The sequence below is a fragment of the Cupressus sempervirens genome, chromosome 11, assembly GCF_028749045.1.
Source record: "Cupressus sempervirens isolate cs-2001-9-10 chromosome 11, ASM2874904v1, whole genome shotgun sequence".
Taxonomy (NCBI): domain Eukaryota; kingdom Viridiplantae; phylum Streptophyta; class Pinopsida; order Cupressales; family Cupressaceae; genus Cupressus; species Cupressus sempervirens.
This window is the reverse complement of record NC_143128.1, coordinates 650,185,367-650,203,809: the sequence shown is the minus strand read 5'-3', so window position 1 is coordinate 650,203,809 and position 18,443 is coordinate 650,185,367. Positions and strand designations below refer to the sequence as shown.

Genomic DNA, 18,443 nt, shown 5'->3' with positions numbered 1-18,443 from the left:
ATGATGGCTACTCATTCTAATGATAGCAAAGCTTCAGATAACCAAGATGCAAATACAGGAAAGCACGTGGATGCTGGTGCTATATTTGTGTTGGAATCCAAAGGTGTGCCTATATATTTTGTTTCAATTATCTAATTGTGATATTTCTATTAGGATTTGATTGCGTAGTTTGAATTAAATTTATCATTCAAAGTTTTTTGAGTAACAGTTCATAAGAATCAATTTAGTGTTCATTGTATTTAGGTGATGTTCATAAAGATGAAATATTAGTTTTTTCAAAATGTCACTCATCCCAATACTACTTCAACTCAAGTGTGCCTAACTCGAAAATTTCCTTTAAAATTAAATCTAATTAATTTGCTACCCCATTTGCAAAACCTGATCAAATAAAACATATTGCCCAAACCCCAAATTCGATGTTTCCAGTCACTAATATACGATGCAAGTGATGAATAATATAAATTAGCGCTAAGTAGTTAATTGGTGGTTGCAGGAACATGGCTTCATGCGGGCTATCATTTGACAGCCTCCATAGTTGGACCTCAGCTTCTGAGCCTCCCATTTGCATTTGCATCCTTAGGATGGGGTGCAGGAATAGTGTTACTGGCCATTGGAGCAACAGTTACTTTCTACTCATATAATCTCTTGTCACTTGTGCTGGAACATCTAGAGCTCAAGGGCAACAGACACCTACGGTTTAGTGATGTGACCACAGAGATTATGGGTATACACTAATCAGCTTCATTTGTATTCTCTATAGCTGCGCCACATTTCACTATGTGGATGCTGATCAGTCATGAATCTTTTATGTAGAATTTATATTACATTTGACAGTCCCTATACTTAAGAGTTCAGCGTGAGTGATCTGTGGTTGTATCTAAGCACCTTCATTTAAGGTTTACTTATTGAGTTATTAGCAACATTAACAGGAACTCTAATATGTTTAATAGTGCTTATTGCAAATTCTGTGCCTAAATTCTGCCTTTAGATTATTTAAGGAGATGGGTACTTTACTGACTAATAACTAAGTGTAGGATAACACTAAGATGAATACGAAGTGATTGGGTATTTAAGTTATTTTTGGCTTTATGAGGGTATCTGAAGGTCACCGTGGATAAGACTATCTTAAGGTCAAAGTGCATAAGACTAGAACATGTATCAGAAGCTTAAAGCTGAACCACAATATGTAGGCTAAATTGGATATCTAATTTTTAAGGGAGAAATATTTTTGATGGGAAGTTATGATCATTGAAGTCACAAACAAGGGACCTTATTCTGTAGAAACATTCAATAACAATATCTAACAAGATTAAGTCTTAATAAATAGAGAATCAATATCACAACTCAATCATCAGATTATAACAATTGAATGTCTAACTTTAGAATCCATGTTTTATGAACTATCTTATAGGCCCAAGATGGGGTCGTTTTGTAGTGGGACCAGTACAGTTTGCTGTTTGCTGCGGAGCTGTTGTTTCATGTACTCTTCTTGGAGGTCAGAGTTTGAAGGTACCTTTCAAAAACAAGAAGATTAAAGAAACGCTAATTTGTGAAAGATTGAACATTATCGACTGTCTGATGGATTTTGTAAATTTATATTGCAGTTCTTATATAAAATCTATCATCCAAATGGGGAGATGCAATTATACCAATTTATAATTCTATTTGGAGGGCTGATGCTTGTGCTGGCTCAAATGCCATCCTTTCATTCACTGAGATATATAAATCTGGCATCTCTGTTGCTGTGCTTTTCCTTTACTGCTTGCGCTGTGGGAGGCTCTATCCATGCTGGTTTGGTCTTCACTCTTCATTGACTTTGCCCTTGCTTGAATTTGTAAGCCCACTTTTCTTAATTGTTATCTTAATTTTACATGGCAGGAATCTCAAGTGATGCAGAGAACAGAGACTATAGTTTTGTTGGCAGTAAAACACACAAATTACTTTCGGCCTTGAATTCCTTTTCAATAATTGCAACAACTTATGGCAATGGAATCATTCCTGAAATTCAGGTGAGATTGATAAATAATTGAAAAAGAGAGCATAGCTAAGTATGTAAAGTTTCATCCTTTTAGTGTCCATAATGATAGGTCCAGAAGGGAGATCCAAACTTCCTAGACCAATCCACCCCTCGATGGAACTAGGATCACATTGCAATATGTATTTGATTTTTGTCAACTTTATAAGCTTACAATTTTAGTTGTATTTGATCATTGTCACCTTTAAACGCTTAATTTTATATTGCACTGACAACTTACAGTCAATCAAAACCATTTTAAATTGTATAGAGATGGTGGGAGTGAGGGTTTCTATATGTATTAGTTGTAATTAGTCCTTTTTTTCCAACATGTATTTTTAAGAAAAGCAATTCTAAGTTTTAGAAAAAAGATGATTTCTTATTTCTTGCCTCTTACTTTGAACATCTCAATAATGCGATGGTTAAATTATAGTGATGCTGTTGTTTAAATCTTACTGAAGTGTTATTATTGAATGTTAATAATAAAAATGAAGTCCCCTGTTTGTAACGTCAATCATTCCTAGCTTCAGATAACAAGCATTTATCCCTTTCCTTAAGAAAACGCCTTGAACTTCCTAATGATCTTCCTGTAAATGAATGGTTGCCCGCCTTAAAATTCATTACTAGAAATCTCAGTGACAGACTAAGCAGGATTTTATACGTTTTGATCTTAGATTCTAATATTTGAGGAGGGTTTTGCAGGCCACTCTAGCTTCTCCAATTTCAGGAAAAATGTACAAAGCACTGTGTGTATGTTATACAGTGGTTGTGTCCACCTACTTCTCTGCTGCAATTTCAGGCTACTGGGCGTTCGGTAACAACGCCCAAGCGACAGTTTACAGCAACTTTGCGCCTGCAGGAAGGCCTACTTATGTTCCCAACTGGTTTCTATTCATGGCCAACATTTTTATCCTTCTCCAAACATCCACAGTAACTCTGGTTAGTTCAGTTCATGGTACATAATCAACTATTATCAATAAGCATCGAGTACATATTGGAATCTTCGTCAATTTCTAAATTTCTGTCCGCGATGAAAATTTTCCTTGCAGACTTATTTCCAACCAGCATTTGCAGCTCTCGAGAGCATATCTGCAGATGCAGAGAAAGGGAAATTTTCTATGCGAAATGTTGTTCCCAGATTGATTGTACGATCTTTTTGGGTGGCAATTGTAACTCTGGTGGCTGCCATGCTGCCATTTTTTGGAGATATTAATGCGATGATGGGTGCATTTGGGATTATGCCATTGGATTTTATTTTGCCAATGGTGTTGTACAATATGACATTCAAGCCTTCCCGAAGGAGCTTACTTTTCTGGGTGAATGGCTCAATTGGTGTCTTGTTTTCTGTTGTGGGAATTCTGAGCTGCTTTGCAGCTGCCAGACAAATCATCCTCGATGCTAACACTTACAAGCTCTTTGCCAATATATGATCTCTTCAGTTTCTCTCATGTCTCCATAATATTAAATAATAATTTTTTTTAGATGTGGCAATTAATGTATTTATTTCTCCCGTATTTTATTTTTTAAGCTTGTGGGCTGGACAACATTTTTGTAATCTTTCGGGAAGCTTCCCCAAAGTTCCATGTAAGGCCAACTTATAGGTTATTGTATGCATGCGATTTTGGATTATTTTCTTTATATTGTAAATTTCGTTTGAGTTTTGCTTATCTCACCATTTCACAAGTGGAAGATCTTCCCTACTTGGCTCTCACAGTTTCGGTGCCATTCAACCCTCACCCTATTCTATACTTTGTATTACTTTGCTCGAATTTGGCAAATTAGAGCACTATTATTATTGCAAATATAAATTGGGTGATACATTGCATATATATGATTTGGTCTTTTTGGCAAGTAGTCTGTGTGATTAGTATTCAATAGATCATATGTTCACTAGTATCACTAATCTAAATTTTTACTCAATAGATTTTCCATTCCATCTTTGTACCTAGTTATACTTCCTTCCACTGTGCAACCTATACTCGATGGACTTTGCACGTCTTACAAACATCCACACCCACATCATACACCTCAGCTCCACCGCATACCATATGGAAGACCACCCATCACCGTACAATCTCAAACCCTTCTCATCGTATGAACTTGTTTCCCTCTCACCTCCAAACCTTACGCCCCACTGCACACCTCCAATCTCTATTATACGGACAAACAGGAACAACAATACAATATTCCTATGTTGCTACCGTACACCACATTCCAAACTCGAACCATTACAGTAGTATCAGAGCAGGTGATCTTGCCAATTGGTGGGTAACCTTCGCTACCAATATCTCGATCAGTAGGCAGGATGGGTGAATCTGTAATGCCCACCCATAGTTTGTTTTTTCGCTATATTTACCAAACTCTTTTATGCCTATTTCATGGATGTATTAGTTTCAAGGATATTATTTCATAACTTGGACTAGATATATATCAACGATGATTGCTTAGTTGACTATATTTCATGTGTTGTTTAATGATTATGGTTACTAGTGCATTAATGATGATTACTTCATATTCGTAATGATGCATTATTTTAGTTGAGCATTTGATGTTTGACTTATAATTATTATGGTACTTACTTCATAATTGCATGTGTATGGTGTGCATGTTTGTTTTACTTTTCTATCTGACGTGTCTAATGTGGTTAAGGGACGGAGCTGTAGTCACCTGCTAGTCATGATCTATATGATGCCTTGCCATTGCTTGTTTAGTTTAGATATATTTATATACATGTACATGCTCGTCTTTTATGCAGAATGTAGGTACCGGGCATCAACTTCCCTGAATTACCAGAATGAATGTGCTGGTAAGAATGGGGAGCTAATGTTTAGGTCCAATCCCAGTCATAGCCTAAATACTTGTCTTGCAATGAGGACTCGTATCTAACTTTCCACCCTTTTTAAAACTCGTGAGTTTATCTTTGTTTGTGTTGTTTGATTTTGAGTTTCAGTTTGTTTTGGTAATGTTGCTTTTATGTGAATTTCGCTATGTCATTTATTTGGTAAATGATTTAAATATAATATTTGGGTTAATCATATAATTAAATATTATTCGATTAAAAAGAAAATATTAAAGCATGAGAATATTTAATTAATTAAAAAACTAATTAAATATGTATTTTAATTTAAAAGTCTTAATTTAGAAGTCTAAATTTAGAAAATTGGTTAAAGAGAAATTAGAATATGATGATATTTAATTAATTAATTATATATGTACTTCAGTTTAAAAGATTTAATTTAAGAAGTTGGAAAAAGAGAGAATTAAAATATTAAAAATTTAATATTGCTTTATTATAATTATTTATTTAATAATAATTAAATTAGAGTTGCATTTAAACAATGAATTTTGATTATTATTATTAATTTAAATAATAAACTATGCTTTAATTACTGCTTGCACTAATTAATAAACTAAAGGAAAATAAAATATAAAAGAATGAAATTTAAAGATAAATTTATAGTTCTAATTGTGGCATAGTTATATTTATTTAATTTAATAATTATTATTTAGAAGTTTTATTTTAATAATAAACTCTAAATAATGTTATTAATTTAATTAATAAATATATTATTAAAAACGCTTCGAAAATTAATTAAAGAGAGAAAGCTAATTATTTAAATTAAGATATTTTGTAATTAAATATCTAAAAGAGATGTGCATGAAAAGGAAAAAAGGTAATAAAGTAATAAATAGTAATTGATCAGTGAGTTTCCTCTCATGATTGCACAATCAAAACTTCAATTTAGGGGAGAACTCTTTATCAGAGATCTAGAGCTCATTTTGCAATGACATAAGTTTTGGGGAGTGAAATTCAGAATTGGATCAAAAAAAAAATTGTTGAGAGTTTCAGAGAGTTTGGGGATTTGCATGCATTCACAAATTGTCTCAGATTTTAGCTGTGATTTTGAGGTTTTGGGAGCGAAAATTCAGAATTGGATCAAAAGAGTTGTTGAAAGTTTCAAAGGGTTTAGATTTGCATGCATTCATAGATTGTCTCAGATTTTAGCTATGATTTTGAGGTAGGGTTTGAAAACCCATTGTAAAATTTTATTGAAAGATCTGTCTACTTCATGTCTTCCTGGGTGTTTGCATATTGCTTTTTAATTTACTGTATTGATTGTTGAAGTAAAGAATTATTTTGTAAGTTTTGAAAAATGAAAATTATTAATCAAGAAAACTTGATCGACAAAAATTATTAAAAAATTGTAGAAAATTATTGCGACTATATTCTTATAAACCCCTTTCTAATATAACAAAAATCTTGATTATTGAAAATTGGAAGAAAACAATAAATTGAACAATCAAGGTTTCAACTTTAAATTTGTAATTAGAACCATGAGATTATCATGAATTTTTTAAATATAGATAAATATTATTCTTATATCTAAAATAATTTAATTGCAAAATTTATTGAAAAAAAAATTAATTGAGAGGAAAGTATGTTGTAACCAAATTTATGCATGCATGCTAAAAATAAAAACTAAGTATAGTATGGTTACATGTATGTGAAAACAAATATGTTAAAAATAGAAGTTAAGTATAGTATGGTTACATGCATATGAAAACAAATATGCTAAAAATAGAAAACTAAGTCATATTCAATCAAATCATATCCAATCAAATCAAATCAAATCAAATTCAATCAAATCAATATCAAGTCAAATCCAATTCAAATCAAGTCATAGTCCAAACTTGCTCCTAGTCCTAGGTTCATATTCCATCAATCATCAAATATTTCATCACTCTTCCTCTAACATTCATGGATCTAAATTTACTTAATCAAATGGTTGACAATCTTCAAAGACAATATGGAGTTGTATCTCCCGTTCAACCTACATATCAAATTCATCCTCAACATTTCATACCCAACTCTCATCCATCTCATGTTCATTATTCTTCTACCTTTGACAAGGGAAATCCACCTCATTATCCTTCATTTACATACGCTTCTATTCATAGCCCACACACTTCCTCCAACACAAATGCCCTTGCCATGGAAATGGAACAATTAAAGAATTATCTCTTAGCAAGTCAATAGAAGGAGTCCGCTTTCCATGCCATGTGTCCTCTTCCTCCATGTTTCAAAGATCCTAGTCCTCATGTCCCATCCAACCCCAACCTCCATGCAATCCCCTACCCATAGTTCCACCTTCACGCGATCCTAATCCTCCAAAAACCTCATCCCCACCTCGTAAGGGGTTTTTCACATCACTCTTGGCTAAGTGTAAAATACAAAATGAAGTAAGCCAATCATCCAAAGCCATACCCCCAATCCCATCTCAATTTCTTCCTCCAAAGCATGTCACTATAGATTCCTCTTCTCCTATAGATTCGAGCATTTCTCCATCTCATCCTTCCCCTATCCCTCAAGATCCATTTATCCCCCCTAGTCCATCTCATCATTCCCTTCCTAATCAAGATCAGGACATTCCATGTACCACCAATTCCACTCCATCTAACGAGTTAGCCTCCATAGATCCTCCACTTCATGAAGAGATTCCTTCCACTCCATCCACTAATACCCCTCCATGTCAAGATCAAATCACTCCATCTCACGATCCTATTCCATCTCACGATCCACTCATTCCAATCCATGATCCTCTTGTAAGTCAAGATCAAGGCACCCATTCCTTTGTCTTTCATGATCCCACTCCATCTCATGATCCGATTGTCCCTCATAATCCCCTTCATGATCCTAATCCTCCACATGATCCTATCACACCTATCCAATCCACTCATGAACCCCATACACTTGGACTCGCATCTTGCGTTGAAATTGCTAAGTATCCCATTAAAGAAATAATATCTCAAGATGTTGGTACACCTTTCACAATTCCTCCTTCCAAACCTAAAGCTTCCCATCATTCCTCTTCCAAATCCATTTTAGGACCTTATATCCATATTCCCATTCCTTCCTCACTTCTGTCTATTCTAGGTCCTTATGTTCCCCCAACAAACCCTTCATCCCTTCCATCCATTTTGGGTCCTTACATACATCCATCCACCATATCCATGTCTACCATTTCATTCCCTCATGGTCTTAGTAAAGATCAACAAAGGCACACATCCTTGAATTCCTTCCAACGTTCACCATCCCTAAGCTCTCCATCCCATTTATCTTCATGCACCCATACCATGGCCAATGGAAGCAAATTGGATGCCAAAGAAAATGAGAATAAAACCAAAAATCCACAAAATCCAAAGGATCAACATGTCCCCTCTAAAAGACATGTCCAAGAAAAGAAAAATCTAATCCAAAGCAAAATCAAAAGGCTGCAAAGGCTAAAAATCAAAAATTCAAAAATTTTGTGGATACCAAAGCTACTTAATGTTGCAATGAATCTCAAAGAAAGATTCACAATGACATCCAATTCTGCTAATCCACAGGCTTCCCCTGTACATAATCCATCCACGCTTCCACTTTCCAAATCCATTTTGGGTCCTTATATACCCAAATCCACCATCCCAAATCCATCGCCTCCTTCCTCCATTTTGGGTCCCTATATCCCCAAATTCAAACTCTCTCCTACATATCCTCCAAAATTTCCTCATTTCCATCACCCTTCAAGGTGTGTGTCAATGATGATCTTTTCGCCTCCTTCATCCACTCATTCACCAGTCTTCCAACCTAGAATCCATCAACCATGTCTTCCTCCCACCCAATCCACCCTCTTAATCCAAACCTTTTCATAAGTCATTGTCCTCCATTTCCCAATCCACTTCATCCTTCCTTCCATTATCCTACCAACATCTATGAGAATAATAAAAATTCCTTGAAAAAGAAAAAAAGAAGAAGGAAAAGATATCAAGGGATCCCATCCATATAAATAGATGCTTGAGTCCTCCCTTCACTCTCCTATCATGTATCCATTGCCTTCCAATTCTGCTTGTCCATCCATTCACTTTTCCTCTTCCACTTGCACTCTACACTGGGGGCAAACTCCAACCATACCACACTTCCATACATACCTTCCATGCTTCCATCTACCATTCATTATCCCTTTCCATATTTGATCTTGACTTTCACTTTGCTTTCATTGATCCATATGCACTTTCCATGTCCCTTTCTCATTAGCCATACATTTTCCTACATACTTCCATAATCCTTCCATACATTTGATCTTGACATACTATCCATATCTGGCATCCCATAATCCTTGTCATGTTCATTTCATCCATTTTCCATCCATTATCCTACATGCTTACATCCCCCTTTCATATGTCCTTGATCTTGGTTATTCCTACCGTTCCTGCATTTCATATCCCACATGTCATCCATACTCTTCATATCATTATCCCTTTTCCATCCCTCCCTCCCATATCCCATATTCATTCTGCTTGCATTCCCATGCTCATGATCACTATTAGAGGCACAATAGCAAAATGTTCATAAATGCTTTGGAAAAGCACATGCCTTTCTTCCTCCACACGCTAGCCTTCGTACCACCTTTCCATTTTCATGCATCCTTTCCCACCATATCTTCTTCCATTTTCTTATCCTTGGTATGGGGCATATGGACTCCTTCGAAACATGATCCTTGGCTCCACATTTTCTAATCCCATATCATTTGGCCCCTCATATCCTTTCACTATTCCTTTCATCCACCAACTCGTATTGCTTTTCCTTCATTTACATTGCTTTGGCTCTCCCTTGTCATTGGTCTCAATTCATTTCTATCCATTCTATTCATTGTATCCCACCTTCATTCAATCTAATTCTTCCAACTCACTTCATTCAAATTCATTTATCTTCCAATTCAATTAATTTTCCCTTCTTCTAATCCTTTTCACATCTAATCGATTATACTCTAATCATTTTTCATCCTATCAACATCATTCTTCCAATCTTACCCACGTTCATTCTTCTATCCGCCATAAAATAAAATAAAATCTCACTGTGCAATCAATACTAATCCAATCAATCCAATCTTGCAATCTTGTACATCAATCCTTCATCAATTCATCAATTTGACCCAATCAGCTGATAATCCATTAACCATATTCAACATTATCATGGGAGGAATCCTTCCCAATCCTTGGATGTGAATTATGCTTATAGTTAGCTTTGACATCCTTAATCAATCATCAGCAATCAGTCCATTCATGGGTTTTCAGCTTGACTAGGGGCCAAATGTTGGTTTGCTTTTGGTTTTTTGTGCATGATTGCTTGCTACTGGTCTGCATTAGTATTTTTTGCATTTATCATGGTCTTTGCATCCTATTGACCCAAGAATCATGGTCTTCCATATCATGGTTTCACAAAGCATATGGTTGTATTAGACCCCTGTTTTCACGTACTTGACACATTGTCATCTTGGTTCCTCATACCTTGGTGCATAGTGTTGAGTGCAATATCAAACTTAGGTTGTTCACACCATTGCAGCATAACTTTTCCACTCCCTTCCATCTTCCTATCCATTTCGAGAGAACATCTGTGTTCTCCTAACCTGCATGTCCTCTAGAGGGGGCATACCCTTCCACCCTTGTCATCCTTCCCCATCCTTCCATGACTGGGGCATCGTGCTACTAGTCTTATCCTTTCATTCACTATGTTTTATTCTTCTTTGATATAACATTACTAATGCTATATCAAAGAGGGGCAAAATGTAGACACCTAAAATTGTCCAAATCCCTATTTCATGACCAATTAAATAAATATTTTATTATTTATTTAATTACCTTATCATTTAATTAAAAAAATTTACATTTATTTAATTATATTCCCCTTTCCTTGATTTAAATAAATTAAGGTTTATTTAAATCCTAGCCTATTCCCCTTGCATGCTAACCCATCCCCTTTAATTAAGTACTTCATTTACTTAATTAATCCTTGCCTAATCCCCCTTGGAATTAAATATTACATTTAATCCTATTTGAGCACATGGCTCCTACTTTTAACCCTCAACTAACCTCACTATCCTACCTAACCCATCATGCTAAACCTACCCACTTCCTTAATCACACTTGCTTTTCCTAATCACCTTTTAATCTTAAGTGTGTGCTCACACACATGTGAGGAATCCTCACACATGTGTGAGGGATGTTCACACTTTCCTCATCCCTCATGTCTTCCATGTCTCTTGCACACTTGTCCTCTTGCATGAGAGTCAAAGTGTCTCACACACATGTGAGAAGCCATGCTTCTCACACCTCTTGCACACTTGTCCCCTTGCATGAGAGTCAAGTTGTCTCACACCTCTTAATCATGTCACCATCAAAGGTTGCTGACACATGTGTGAGCATATTGCCCCCTTTGAATTGGTCAAAACCCTAATCCACATGGAGTCTACTTGGCCTCCACCTCATGGACACCTCATCAACCTTGAGAGATCCTAGCCCTTCATCGTGCCTTTAATCTTAGTCATCCATTGCATCTCTTTTCCTATAAAAGGAGAGCCCTCTCCTCATTTCCACAAGCACTATCTACCCTATTGTTATGTTGCAGGAATAATGAGCAACCACATCCCATGAGCAAGGAAATCATCTACACTTGATGGTTTCATGAGGTTTGCATAGTGATATTTTGAATAGTTTTATGCTCTTTTTTGTTTCATGTTGTTTATTTACATGTTTATCTTCCATATTTTGAGGTTTGCATAATCATGTAGGAATAGATATTAGTTGCTTAGCTTTTATTCCTTGGTTACAATTTTATGCAATACAATAGTATGGTTGCATGATTTGAGAGATCAAAGACATTCGAAAATACTAATTGCATGTGTATATTTATTTTATATAATTTAATTTTCAGATTTATCTATTAATTTTTTTTATTAATTTCAAAAATTAAATAAATATTATTCATTTAGTTTAAGTGGATGTTATCATTATTGATTCTTTAAGTCTAATTAAACTCTTAGTTGCATATAAATGATTATATATATATATATATATTGTTGAACGACCAAGGCTTTGGTAATATTTAATAATAAAAATTAATTACAATAGCATATCATTGATCAAACGAGCACTAGTAGGAAAGAACGGGGAAGAAAACCTCCAGTCTAGCCTGGGACTGCGGTCCTTTATTATTACACCATAAAAAGGGCATACCCCAATCATATTATCATCAATACTTATTATTACAATAGAAGGATCTTATTTCAAATGAGTAAATAATTCCTAATTACAGCTGAGACCTTATTGAGAATTATTCCATCCACTTCTCTTTACGTCCTTCCATTGCTAAAATATACGCTCACCTTGCCTAGCTATCTTGTCAATTAGGCTGGTTAATAATAATACTGCAATAAGCTTTAACACATGAAAGGTATCTTGAACCAAATAAATTGTTACTCATACCTTTTGAATTAACATTACACTTATTGATTCATCAATATCATTGTGATCTCTTCTATCATAACTAAAGACTTATCAATAAAATTGTTAAAATTTAATCCCTTTTAGAAAATTATATTTAAATTTTAATTGAAAAAACATTGTCCTGATACGTTCCTAATATACTAGGCATTATTGTAATACCAAGATTGTAATTGAGAAAACATTGTCCTGATTCTTACCTAATGTATTAGGCATTATTGTAATACTAAGATCTAATTACAATTCCTAAAGTGAACAAAAGCAGAAATTGAATCCTAGCTGTCTCAAATGAAACTCATTTAATACTCAATCTACCTTAACAAATCAACTAACCTCTCAGTCAAAACAAAAAGGATATCAAAGGTTAGCCTAGGCTAAACAAGGTTAGACATAATTAACAACAGAAACCTTAAAAAACACCTCCTCTACTCAACATTCCATTCTCGAATCATAAAAAAAAAGAAATAAAATGAAACTAAGATCCAAACCCTCGGTACTTTCAAATTAGAGTTTCAAATGCATTAAGCCCTACTGAATACAATTAATTATCCTATCTAAAAACTAGATAGTTTGGAAAAAAAAATCTCTAATTTGCTAGTGAAAAGACAAAGAGCCATATTTGTAATTATGAAACAAAGCTGCATTACTAAAGGAAATATGCAATTCTTAATAAATTTAAGATCCTGCTGACCATATCACATAATTGAAACCATCAAAGAGAGAAATAGTTATGCTATGATTATAAACTATTCATATTGAGCATAGGTTTACATTTATCCACGACTATTAAGAACAACTAGAGAAACCCTTCCCTAACAGCATACCAATGTCAACCTTTAAACCATTACCACTGAACCCAATGCCTAGTGTAAATTAATCGAGACCTAACTATTGTAGTAAGATAAAGGATACATAAGCATGTAAGCTATAGACATATTTAAGATCAGGAACACCTATCAAAATACATCCAATCTCTGTGAGAGACGATGAACCAAAAACTTGACATCGAAGTAGTTTAGATCAAATTGAAAAACTAAGCTAGAAAACCACACCACACTTTTACTTTTTCCAGAATACCATGATTACTTCTTAAATATCATTCGAGTATTCAGATCGAAAATGTGAGGGAAATTCAAACGAGGACATATTTCTATTGGACTTCTCAATGTTGGGGGTGCAGAAGTCCACAAAATCAAGGTTCTCAAAACCCACTCCTGGATGAATATATGATTTGAACAAGCCTAGATAGTTGCTCAACCGATCATTATCAGTACCCACTGTAATCTTTCTCCACCGAAGTAGGAAGTGAAAGCAAGATTCCATCTTAGGCCAGACCAAATTGAAAGCTACCAAATTCGTAATAATTAAAGCAGGCCTCCTGGGGATAGTAGCCACTACCAAGCTTCTTGGTGGATGATTCATGTACATCTCAAGAAGAGGCACTCTCAGGTTTTCATCCAAGCTCATGATGACTTCAATAATACCTTGACACCAAGTGGAATCCAATGAGTTCAAGCAAAGCCTTACCATGGCCCATTTAGAGATCCCAATTTTGGCCATGCATCTAATAAAAATGTCGATTATGTCATTGTTTATCCTCTAGCTATACTCATAATCGAATAATTCGTCTCCAATTGCCCTACTAACCACGATCCTAGTCATCCCATCAACTTATTTGAGGATATGATTCCACCTTTCAAGTTTGATATTACCCCGAAAGGCCATGGTGTAGGCCTCAATAGTGTGAAATATGTAGATGTTCATATCCATTTTTGAGAAGAATAGACCAATTGACAAAATCAAAATTCTTTGAGAAAGAGGAATAAAACGACACTGTGAAGACTCTAGAAGCTTCACGAGTGTCTCACACTCATTGCGATGCTTGACATCACTGCAAAATAATGAGACATACACTCTACTAAAAGACTTTGCATACATCATTGGAGGGACATAAACCTAAGAAACATATAAGTCCTCATAATGAGCTATTACTCTATAGCTGATAGACCTATTTAGAGGAACCCTCCAATTTAATTTAAGTGCCACGATGTATTTTTTGTTTTTTTTTAAAAAGGGACTAATCCCTAGTCACCTATCTGCTCTATTACTCGAGAAAGGTTAAAAAAGGTAAATTGAATAATAGTTTGTTATTGTCCTTTTTTAACCCATCCTATCTATGGATACCTAATCTAGCTATCCTTATTAAATTAATAGAGATACCAGATACTACTAAACAATAGGTGAGCTATAAACTTGACAGGACGATAGAATTCAATGACTATCTCTGAATAGCAAGACGTTAACACCATTAGCTCCTTTGTTAGCCAAAAGGTTAGCCTTCTGGTTTTCTTCTCAAAAAATATGACAAATCCTAGTTTCTTCAAATCCATCCAGTACATTAATAACTTCTTCTAACTTGGAGTTAAGAACCCAGTTTGGAGTAGCTCTGTTCCTTATTGCATTTAATACAATCTGAGAATCACCTTCAACTACAATTTTTGATAATCCTAAACATTGACAGAGCTTTAGACCTTCTTCCACATCTTCGAGCTTTGCTAGGTTATTAGAAATAGGGCTAATAGACTTGGCTTTTTTAGCGATCCAATGGCCTATATGATCATTGATGATACATCCAATTCTTGCAATCCCTGGATTACCTCTAGCAGCTCCATCAAAGTTAAGCTTAACCCACTCCTTCAAGCGGGTGGGGGGGAGTCCATTTACACCTTTCCCTTGCCTCCTTTCTTTTCTTCAAATAGACATGAGGTGGATTGATTAGATTAGGCCAAACCTTCTTGATTTGGTTGTCCCAGAAAGAGAAGGAGCCTTTTACTATTCTTGATTTCCTAAGATGGGCATTAGCTATTTCCACTATGCTAGTTCAATTTAATGGGTTAACTCTTCTGATTTCAACTCAGTACCACAAAAAATTCTTCTATTCCTTTCTTTCCAAATCTCCCACACAAGAACGGAAGGGAAAATATTCCAAAGTATATTGTAGATGCCCTTACAAAGATTTGTGGGCTAGCCTATGAGAAAGTCTGAAAATGATCTGGGTAAACGAAGAATTCCATCCTAAACTTTGTCTCAACCAGTCCCAACAGACTCAAGAGTACAGACCACTATAGAGTAGATGGTCCACATTTTCACTGTCATACTTACAAAGTACACACCTTGAAGGATCTTCAAAACCTAGCTTGCAGATTCTATCCGCTATCACAATCCTATTTTGAAATGCCAACCATAAGAAGAATCCTGCCTTTGGCAAACATGCAAGGTCCCAACAAAGTTTAAGTGGGATTTCCACTTTCTCCCATCTCTTTGAATTTATCATTGCTTTATACCCATTTTTCACACTATACTTACCATCTTTTGATGCCACCTAGATAAGCTTGTCTTTCCTCTCAAGCTGCTTGACTTTCCTATCTTGAATAATATTTTCATATACCTTTATAGCAGCTAGGTCCATCTCATTATCTTTTAGAGAATTCCAAATGCATCTTGAATATTCTTCCATAGTGACATTTATTTTGTAATCACATACTTTGCTTCCCCACAAGTTAATTAATTTTTCTTTAAGGTCTCCTAGGATTATATCGATGTCTATCGAGGGGTGTCCATCCCAAGAATCTTCCCAAAAAAGAGCTTCATCCCCCTTGGCAACATCCCAAGTAAAGTATTTACCCACAAGGTTGCGGCATTTGACCATGAAGTTCCAACTTTCTGAACCTTTAGGAAGGGTCTTTATCCTAAAAATCTAAATAAGGTCTTCTACCTTCAGGTATTTATTATACATAATCTTGGCCCATTTATGCTCTCTTTCTGTATAGAGGTGCCATATTAATTTAGCCCCTAGAGCTTCATTTTGCCACTGTAAATTTTTAATTCCTAAACCTTCGCACTCCTTAGGTTTGCAAATGTTATCCCATTTTATGACGGCCAATTTTTTGGATTCCTCACAATCATTCCATAAGAAATTTCTAAGTTTAGATTCTAATTTATAAAGAAGAGATCTGGGAAGAGAAAGGCAAGATAGCAAATATGTAGGGATGGCTGATAACACCGATATGATCTTGGTACTCTTACCAGCTTTCTTAAGCCACTTATTTTTCCAATAGTTGGTCCTAGTTTCTAATTTCTCTAGTGTGTTATACCAAACCTTACTTGACTTTACACCTTTCTTTAACTCAATGTTGAGATACTTGCATGGGAAAGAACCTTTTTGATATCCCATAATGTGGCAGATCTGTTTTTCTGCCTTAGGATCTGTATTAATGAAATATATCTCTAATTTTGAGACATTCACTTTCTCACTATATGCATTCATGTATCTTTCTATAATAGATTTTAAAGCCCTCACTTCTTTTGTTGAACTTTCACCTGGCAAAATTGTATCATTTACATATTGCTGATGAGTAATATTAGGGATATTCCTAGTCACGATAATACCTTTAATATCCTGATTGTTATAAGCCTTGGTAAGAGATCTCCCAAAGGCTTCAGCCATAATAATGTATAGAAAAGGAGATAAGGGATCACCTTGTCTAATACCCCTTGAAATTTCAAAAAAGCCTTCAGGGGACCCATTGACAAGAACTAAATTTTTAGTAGTGGAGATACATTTGAAAATAAGATTGATCCATTGATGTGAAAAGCCAAATGCTTTGAGGGTTTTATAGAGGAATTGCTAATCCACCATATCATAGGCTTTTTGGATGTCAAGCTTCATGAACATACATGCCTCTTTATTTTTTTGGACCGAGTGAATAGTTTCTTGTATGATAAGAATGCCATCCAAGATGGACCTACCTAGAATGAAACATGTTTGTTCCTCAAAAATGATCTTCAGAAGGATTAACTTTAGCTTATTTGCTAATATCTTTGAAATTTTTTTGTAGACGGTATTACAAAGCGCGATAGACCTAAAGTCTCCTAGGTTCTCCAGCTCTGATTTTTTGGGAATTAGAGTGAGAAAGGAATGGTTAATTTTGGATATTAGGGATCCACCTTTCCTCGAAGCTTCAATGACATTCCAGAGATCTATGCCAATAATGTCCCAACATTTCTGATAGAAAAATGCCTAAAATTCATCTAGACCTGGTGATTTATCAGGATTCATGTTTTAAATGACCATTATGACTTCTTCTAATGTGATTAGTTTATTCAATGCTTTATTGTCCTCTACTGTAACCAATTTAGGTATCACTTCAAGCAAGTTGGTTTGAGCCTCTCGGTTTGATCCTTCAAGGTTATTTAATGTTTTCTGAAAATGATCCACAAAATTTTTTGAGATTTTCATTTGGTTTTTTTGTTAAAATATCCAATTGATTTCTAATGCTTGTTATTTTGCTTTTGGCTCTGTTATAGAGAGTCGAGTTGTGGAAGAATTTAGTATTCCTATCTCCCTCTTCTAGCCATCTTTCTCGAGACTTTTGTCTCCAAAAAATTTCCTCTTTAGAGAGTATATCCTCTTATTTAGCAAGCAATTCTTTTTCTAATAGATAATTGTCATTATTCATTCCTTTTTTAATGATTTCTAAATTTAACTCCTTTAATTTATTTTCAATGTCCAATTTTTCCTTAAAGATGTTGTTAAAGTGTTCTTTGTTCCATCTGAGAATTTTTTCTTTGAGCAACTTCATTTTAGACACAAAAATAAACATCTTAGATCCTTTAAAATTACTTTGTGACCACCAAACCTTAATGTTGTCTAAAAAACCAGGGTCTAAAAACCACATTTTCTTGCATTTAAACGAACTCCTAGCAAGTTTAAGAGGCTCTAAGAATTTAGTTCTAACTGGAAAATGATCAGAGCTGACAATTGGTAGAATTGTAGTTTGAATATTTAAATTGTCCTCATCTAGGTTTCCTTTAATGAAAAACCTATCTAATTTTTTTGCTATATATGTAAAATCCTTACATTTGTTATTCCATGTATAATTTCCATTTTTAAATGGGATATCTATCAGATTATGGAAGGCACACCATTTTTAAAAATCTTTAGAAGATTGGGGAATCTATTGAGAGCCCCCTATTTTTTCTTCTAAGTTTAAAATGGTGTTAAAATCTCCTCCCAACAAGATTATATTATTTTGATGGAACTCCATAA

At 34.8% G+C, this 18,443-nt stretch overlaps 1 protein-coding gene across 1 annotated transcript; it reads left to right on the top strand.

The window, feature by feature from the left end:
• On the top strand, positions 1 to 3,452 carry LOC149531444 (GABA transporter 1-like). Its single transcript, XM_089809556.1, has 7 exons — positions 1 to 103; positions 494 to 724; positions 1,412 to 1,509; positions 1,605 to 1,791; positions 1,879 to 2,009; positions 2,717 to 2,953; positions 3,064 to 3,452. The coding sequence occupies exons 1-7, from the start codon at positions 1 to 3 to the stop codon at positions 3,442 to 3,444; spliced, it is 1,368 nt and encodes a 455-aa protein (XP_089665682.1). The 3' UTR covers positions 3,445 to 3,452.
• The last annotated feature ends 14,991 nt before the right edge of the window (positions 3,453 to 18,443 follow it).